At 35.2% G+C, this 8,589-nt stretch overlaps 1 protein-coding gene across 1 annotated transcript; it reads left to right on the forward strand.

The window, feature by feature from the left end:
• The first annotated feature begins 1,480 nt into the window (after positions 1 to 1,480).
• Positions 1,481 to 4,222, forward strand: LOC147493965 (BTB/POZ and TAZ domain-containing protein 2-like). Its single transcript, XM_086565902.1, has 4 exons — positions 1,481 to 1,818; positions 1,929 to 2,065; positions 2,202 to 2,900; positions 3,921 to 4,222. Exons 1-4 carry the CDS (start codon positions 1,651 to 1,653, stop codon positions 4,069 to 4,071), a joined length of 1,155 nt encoding a protein of 384 aa, XP_086422028.1. The 5' UTR covers positions 1,481 to 1,650; the 3' UTR covers positions 4,072 to 4,222.
• Positions 4,223 to 8,589: the final 4,367 nt, after the last annotated feature.

The raw sequence follows: 8,589 nt of genomic DNA on the forward strand, positions 1-8,589 counted from the left end.
AAAGCTCTTTATTTGGTTCAGCATCAATAGCAGTAGGATTGTTACCCTTGTTTTCTCTTGTATCGCGGATTTTTTATGTCATTCCCTCTGTTTTAGACAGTGAAACAAAAGGTTAACATCACATATAACATGATAACAGGGACTTGGGATGTAACTTTAGGCAAAGATAATTCAACGGCTATGTATTATCGAAAAAATAATAATCAACGTCTATGGAGATCATATTAGCTATGAAAATGGAAAGCCAATTGGCCTTGGTCTAGTGGGCTAGTGGTTGGAGCAAGGGATGCCTATTTTATATTGGTTAAAAGCTCTTTATTTGGTTCAGCATCAATAGCAGTAGGATTGTTTTCTCTTGTTTCGCAGATTTTTAATGTCATTCCCTCTGGTTTAGACAGTGAAATGAGTTATGGACGTGTGAGATTTAAATAAATGTTTGGGCATGACAAAAGGTTAACATCACATATAAATATATAATATATATGAGAACAGGGACTTAGGGCATCTCCAATGGGGGTGTAAACCGTATAGAGTGGAAATTTTACATCCCAAATATAAAAAAATTCTCTCCAATGGGGGTGCTAAACCGTAGGTAATAGTGTATTAGCTAATAGAGAGGGTGGGGAATTCCCTCTCTCGCTATTAGTTAATAAAAAGCCCGGACGTCACTTAAAATAACGCCTCGCTTAACTTAAAACTTCGGACGCCACTTCAACACACGTTTGAAGTTTTATTTTTTAACCCTGGACGCCACCCAAGTGACGCCCCCAGCTTTAAATTAAAGAGGGACGCCACTTGGAGTGACGTCCGAAGTTTAAAATCTATTTTTTTTTACACTCTTCCATCGGAGAGATAGAGTGTGGATATTTATGAAAGCCTATACAATTATACAATTGTAAAAAAATCCTAATGGTACCTACGTGGAGCCTAGGTGGAGGTGTAATTTTACACCCCCCATTGGAGATGCCCTTAGGATGTGACTGTAGGCAAAGATAATTCAACGGCTATGTATTATCGAAAAAATAATAATCAAAGTCTATGGAGCTCATTAAACTAAAAAAATTAGTTCGTTTTGAGATTTCCAACTTCAGTCCATCAACCTTATTTTTTTATTTTTTTTATTTTTTTGTAATCAAGTGGCTAATAAAACTCAGACTTTCAATAAATCTTTTAATTTATGGCCCAAAGAAAATAATTACCTTGTACAAATTTTATTGCCAATGCTCCATCTTAATTTGCATTTGAACTCCTCTAGATTAGCTTCTTAATAGAACCAATTTGATAGGGTGAAATCTTGATAGGATCGGAGTCATCAAACCGGATATTTAATTATAGAAATACAAATTCTTTACCATGAAATAAGGATTGGATAAAATGAGTCTTAGCTGCTGCTGACAAGGCTCTTATATGTGGATAATCCACCACGTCATCCCAAAAAAAACTTATAAATAAAGGGCACGTTGCTATAAAAACTCAAAACAACAAAGAGGGTTTCAAATAAATAAAGATTTTAGGAAATCAGACAGATCTTTCCTTGCTTGTTGACTGCTACTCTATCTCACGCCTATAAATAAATGAACAAGTCGAACCAACACATACACAGCTAAAAACTCAAAAGCTATCCTTCTCTCCCCTCTCCGTAAAACATCCATGACTATATCCCAGACGAGTTTTTCTGACGAATTGTACGTTTGTACACAGTGTTTTTCATCTGAAAATATTATGCAAAGTTTCTTAGGAAATGTTGAAGCGCCTGTCCCAGATGTTCGTATCATTACTTCCAATGGACTAAGCATCCCTGCTCATTCTTCTGTCCTGGTAATTCTTTACTTTGATAGGAAAACAGATTGGACATGCGTGTATAATTGTTTTATAAGATACTTTGATTTGATTTTGCTCTGTTTTCTTGAAATCTTGTATGTTATCAGGCCTTGGCTTCGACTGTGTTGGAGAAAATCTTGGACCAACAACCGCGAATAGCACCAAATTCTGAAAAGACAATACCAATCCTCGGCGTTCCTTGCCACGCCATCGTGGCATTCCTCCGGTTTCTCTATTCTTCAAGGTAGCTTATAGGAAAAATATAAATAAAAAATCCTCAAGATCGCTGTCAGCTCATTTTCCTTCTTTTGATATTATATTCATTAATCTAATTATATTCTTCAAATATGTATTGAGTTTTTCGATATCCCTGCCTGCAGATATTCACTTGGAAGAACAAATTACAACAACACTAGTAGTTGTTCGTGCAGTAGCACGAGTGGTAATGGGGATGACCAAGAAATGGAGATGTCCTACGACATAATCCATTTAAACTTACTAGCTTTGTCCCATGTTTACGCGGTTCCACAGCTTAAACAGAGATGCACCAAAGCATTAGCTGCCCGACTCACGGTGGAAAATGTCATAGACGTGTTACAGTTGGCAAGGCTATGCGATGCACCAGATCTTTACCTCAAATGTATGAAACTTATTTCCAACAACTTCAAAGCCGTTGAAATGACAGAAGCATGGAACTTCATGCACAATCACGACCCTTGGCTAGAACTCGAAATTCTCCAATTTATTGACGATACCGAATCAAGGGAGAAACGAAGGCGAAGGAAAAAAAAGGAGCAGTGTTTGTATAGGCACTTGAGTGAAGCAATGGAGTGCTTGGAACACATTTGCACCCAAGGGTGCACTGCTGTAGGTCCTGTTGTGTGCTGCACAGCGAGTAAAAAGAAGCCGTGCAGCAAATTCTCCACATGTCAGGGTCTCCAGCTTTTGATTATTCATTTTGCCACGTGTAAGAAGAAGGTGAACGGCGGGTGCAGTCGGTGTAAGCGTATGTGGCAACTATTTAAGCTACATTCTTCTGTCTGCAACCAAAATGATCGCTGCAGAGTTCCATTATGCAGGTATTTTATTTTAATTTAATTTAACACTTGTTGTTTATTGTATTTGTTGATTATTTTAAGAGAATTATTTTCACTACCAAACTATCAAATTCTGTTTACTAGTTAACCTGCCAACACTAGACGCGTGCGGCTACAAATAATTATTATTTGACCAAATCTAATGATTGGTGTCTATAGCTGTTCCGACTTTATTTGACCCAGGCGCTTTCTTGGTTGTCTTTGTGGTGATCATAATGATAAACTCCATTATATAGTGAATCATGAAAAGTAGATTTTTAGCATAGCCAACTTTAATTTTAAATCAAGGATTATAATTGACCATTTATCTGAATTAGTGATCCTTTGTGTGACTAAGGGTCGTGCCGAACTAATTATAAGGCTGCTTTAAAAAGTGATTGCGCTCGGTTTTAAGCTCTCAAATGTTACAAAATTTTTATATGATTCACACATTAGAAAACTATATGGTTTAGAAAAACAATCAGGCCTAATCAAAGGGACAGTAGGTTTTATTTGGTCAGGTTTTTCGTAAGCAGAATACATAATATTAATATATCATTTTAAAGATCTAGAATGGTACTCTTTTTGGACGGTGGATACCTTGTTGTATTAATCTTAGGACAAGATAGCTTGGACGTATTAGGTGGATCAAAACAGATGCATTGAACCTTTAGCTATGTTCTGCAACTCTGTATCACCACTGTCCACATCCTAACAAGGACATTTGTTTAAAAATGAAGAGAGAGAAGAACTAATTTTGCTTCTTTCTTTTTCTTAGCACCGCAAGATTTAGGTTTTCTCATTTTCATGTACAGCTTCTAAAAGTATGTAATATCTTAAAAGGTAGTAGCTAGTCCATTTCATTGTTTCTGAAACCCATGCTTTGCCCGTGCTACAATTCTTGGGGCCGACACACACAAGTTTAACTTATTATTATGATCAAATATGGCTGGCGTTTTGGACAACTGTTTCACTTTTGGAAGCTGATTAGAATATGCATTTTTTTTCCTTGTTGGGTTATAGGCAATTCAAAGTGAAAATGGAGCAAGATAAGAAGGGAGACAGCGCAAGGTGGAGACTACTTGTGAGGAAGGTGGTGTCTGCTAACGTCATGGATTCTTTGTCCTTCGACAAGAGAATAATTAGAATGAAACGAGTAGGTTACAAAAGCTAGAAGGCTTACATAGTTCAAGATTTAGGAATTGCCGGAATTCTGACAAATCTAAAAACCGGAATTCGGGCCCTTATTCCGTTATATTACTGAGTGCCATTTTGAAATTTTATATTTTTCGACCCTTAAACCGGAATTTCAAATTTTTCACAAACTGAATTATTTTCTAGAATTCCACAAATTCCATCGAAATCACGAACTATGCATACAAGTTTTACATTCACAGTATTCAGTATTGGTTGAACATACTTTAATGCTCAGATGGAATGATCCACAAATTCTTTTGTAAACAAAGCCAAATTTTCATAAATGTGCAAGTGTAGCACTATCTTTTCAGAATTTAGGGGTAACTGGCCTGTGGGAGCTTGTTGAATACTTAAATGTAAAATATATCTATCTGGCGAGTCGCCCATTCTGTTCTTTGCTTTTAGATGGGAACTTGAAAAAGTTAAGCAGTTAATATCAGAGTTAATCGGATCTATATATCTTGCACTATAAAAATATATAATAGTATAATCATATAAAAAATTTCTAAATAGTTTTCTGAGATGCAACAAACTAAATCAAATTGTTATAATCACATCTGTAAATATCAAAACAAGTCCATTTATGACTCACTCTAATATTACACCAAATAAGATTAGAATTGAGCTAATCTATGAGAAATGGGGGAGGTTTTGGGTATATGGAAATGGCTGCTCTTATTGGTGGAAGATGTCTACATATCTTTAAGAAGATGGATCCAGAATCAAGCCAATGTAGTCTTAGAGTTGGTTTTTATAGATAAGTGCGAGTCATGATGACAAAAGATGGGTCGTAGTTGAGAGTGTGGCTTGATAGTACAGAACGGTATGGCTGAACAATGTAGTTGGTGGAGAAACATGATTGTTGTAGTTAGTAGGAAAAATGATTATTGTAATTGGTGACACAATGGTACTGCAATGTAGAGATGGTAAATGATGATCTGTACTTTACATGTGTAGAGAGGGAAAGTATTCTAGATTTGGTTTGGGACGTTTCGTATATGTGTGTCGTGATATATAGGTCGGTTGGATGAGTACGGCGTTTGTAAATGAGACAGTTTGGAGTGTAGGGCGTAGTACTTGCGTTGTAGCCCGGATGATTGAGTAGGATGTCCTCAGTAAGTATAGTTGTGTCAACTGTCAAGTATAGGGTGTAATACCTTATACTTGTGCTAATGGCTTGATCCAATGTGCTGCTAATTTGTCTTCCATGTGTCGTCCCGTGACTGGTTGTTGGATGTTGGATAAATATATGTACTCACAGAGGCCTATCTCGTGTGGTTGTCTTAGTATAAGACGTGCTGTCGAGAATGTTGAATAGTACGTCTTGGACACATGGAGGATTTCGGGAGAAACTTGTTTGAAAAGTTGCGTCTCCCTGGGAAGTTGTAGCAGTTATGTTGAGAACTGACCTTGACGGTTGAGTTGCTCGAGAGGATAGAAGGGCTCATGTCTATCTGTCCTTCGTTCTTTCTTCTGTTTTTACAGCTCAGATTATCTGCCGTTGGATTGATTTGATTTGGACCTTTTGCGTGGCGGTTTCATGAGATGAGTTGGCTCCTGATGATAATGAATGAGTCGCTTCCTCTTCTGGCCGTTGATTTGTTGTTGGATCTTGCTGCAGGAACTGGCTTATGGAATTCTCTCTCTATATATGCAATGGGAAAGAATGTTTTCTGCATATTCTCGCATTCGTGAACTTGTTTCTTTTTTTGTGAAAGAATCGAAGGTTCTCTGTTTGTCTTTCTGCAGGAAGTTGAAGTGGCAGTGATTCAAAAAGTGGGGAGGGGTGATAGTTCTTTGGTGGGGTCGGGTTTGATGGGGACTCATTATCGTGGTACCCCAGTGGTACGGTGGCTACTGTGAGGAGGTTAGGATGATGATTTGTCCTCTCACGGTGGAGGCACGTTATCCGGTTGGGTGGCCGTTGTAGACAAATTAAACAATGCTTTTCAGGGGTGGTATCTAAGGGTATCTAAGGGTACCATTTATGTACGGTGTAGGCTGGCTGCATGTTATGCATGGATTTTTTGTAACTGCATTGGTCTTCGGGATATTGATCAGTTCCCAAATGTACGTTTTATTACTTTTATATTACTGTATTATAACCTTTCTTACACATAATAAACAGACAATTTATAACATTTACTGTTTTTTCAGGTTACATGCCATTTCAGACCACTTATTATAAAAAACTGTATTTTAGCGCCAAAAGGAGTCTTATTAACGCTTACTATGAAGACTCAAACTGTTATAAAAAAGTGCTGAAAAAAATCAAAGGTCAAAGACTTAAAACCAGAAGACTGAAAGTTACATTCTTAACTCAGAAGACTGGAGATGGATGACCTTGCTACAAAAGAAGACTTGCTCAAAAACCTAGCTTACCCAAGAAGATATAGAAAAGCAAAAGCAAAAGCATAAAGGAAAAACAAAAAACAACATAGTGAGGTGTCTTGATTGTAGAGGGAGAGGGCAAATCAGCCTTTGGCAAAAAGTGTACTATAAAAGTCAAAAAGTAGGAGCACATAGACTTAATCTATGGTCATGTAGGAATAGAGTAGATTTTAATTTTAAGTCCTTTATATTTTCAAGTTTTTATTGCTTTATTTACTTTTTGTTATTCATTTCAACTTTTCAATTCAAGTTTGTTCTTCAAGTTTCAATCTAAGTTGGTCTTCAATAAAAGTTTCCATTCAAGTTGTTATTCAAGTTTCAATCTAAGTTTTCACTCATCAATACAAGTCTTTCCATTCAAGTTTTAGTCAAGTTTCAATACAAGTTTTTATTCTTTCAAAAACAAGTCATGAACTTTAATAATATTACATTCTCACCTTCATAAACTCTTATTAATTCATCTCTAAAAATTTATGGTGAACCTCAAACTAAACTCCCACAATATGAATACTTCAAATGGCGCCGCCGTCATGGATTGGAAGAAATGGATTCATGGTTGAGCTCTAAGGAGGGAAACAACATTCTATCATCTCCATTTCTTGTTCTTCGGTTTTTTTGTCATTTTATTTTGTTTATTTTCAGTACTGATCTATTTTGTTTCAAATCCAGGTACGTAGTTAAACAACTGGAGAGGAGCTGGAGCTGCTGACGGAAACCAGAGCAACTTTATAACAACCCCAATTTTTAAACAATATAAATTACATTATTTGAATGGAAAATAACTATTATATTATGAAGGCTAACTTGTCCTAGAATTTGTTTTGCTGTTGTTGATTTTTCAAAATTGTTTTTACTTGAATTTGTTTGTTAGAACTTTTGTGGGTATTTTTGAATCATTTTTGGGCTTGAAAACATTGTTAAAATGTACCCATTCATATATGTATAGACCTTGTGTATTTTTAGACATATTTGAGGCCTATAGGTTAACTTAGACAGACTTAAAACCTTGAATAAACAATACCTGTGAATTTCCTCTGTAAAAGAATCTTATTATTCAAAAACAAAACCCTAGCCTCCATTAAAAAGAATATTTTTGATTGAAAGAAATAAAAAGAAGGGGAAAAAGAAGAAAAGGGATTGGAGAAAAGGAAGCATTGGTATTCTTTTGCAAATTCAATTTCAGGCGAGTAGACATATTTTTATCAAAAAATATATATAAATTATTTTTTTGTGATTTTTATCTTGTTTGCTTCATAAATGCTTCATTACCATTTTATAAAAGTTCAATATTTAATTATGAACGTTTGCTATTTGTTTTGAAATTTTAATGGTCGTTTGGAACGATGATATGTTTGCAGAATTCTGCATAAGTACTGACTTTTGACTTGAATTCGACTAATTAGATGATGTAACTAGCTAGTTTTTCAATAAAACTAAACAATTTTAGTTCTCTGAGTCATCTTTCATTTCCAATTGGCCTTGACTATTTCCAGTTTATATTTTATTTGATGTGAATTTTACAAGAAAGTGCGTCAGAAAATTGAATAGCGCGCAGAATTTAAGTTGTTGGGTCTATTCCATCACATAGTTTAGGGTACATACTAAATGAATTAGTGTTTAGGAATTTTTGTATTGAAATGGATTTTCTGTCTAATTTTCAAAATGGTATAATTGATTCAAAACTTTGATTATATGAATTCTCTAGAATTTTTAGAATGGACAAAGGTCAAACTGTCCTAACCAATTTCTCATTTATAGAACAATATACGTAACTTGTTAGTGTAGGTTTTAGTTGTACAAGAAAAAAAATGTAATGATCATGTAATTTGTATCGTATTCATATTTCAAATATATGTGTATTGATTGGAGGAGTAATTATTTATTTGTCTAAAAAGTTCTATTACATGTATTTGAATAAGAGTTGCATGCATAATTGTTTGATGAATATTGTATGTATTGAGCGTATATTGCTAGCTAAAGATTTGGCGTGGTATTATGCAATTATATATATTCGCACTAATGGACTTTGACTTTGACTATATGGCTGATAAAAACTACGAAGGCTTGATCCCAATCTTGAAATATTTGGATACGTAGACAACTT

Source organism: Coptis chinensis, chromosome 6 (genome assembly GCF_015680905.1).
Source record: "Coptis chinensis isolate HL-2020 chromosome 6, ASM1568090v1, whole genome shotgun sequence".
Taxonomy (NCBI): Eukaryota; Viridiplantae; Streptophyta; class Magnoliopsida; order Ranunculales; family Ranunculaceae; genus Coptis; species Coptis chinensis.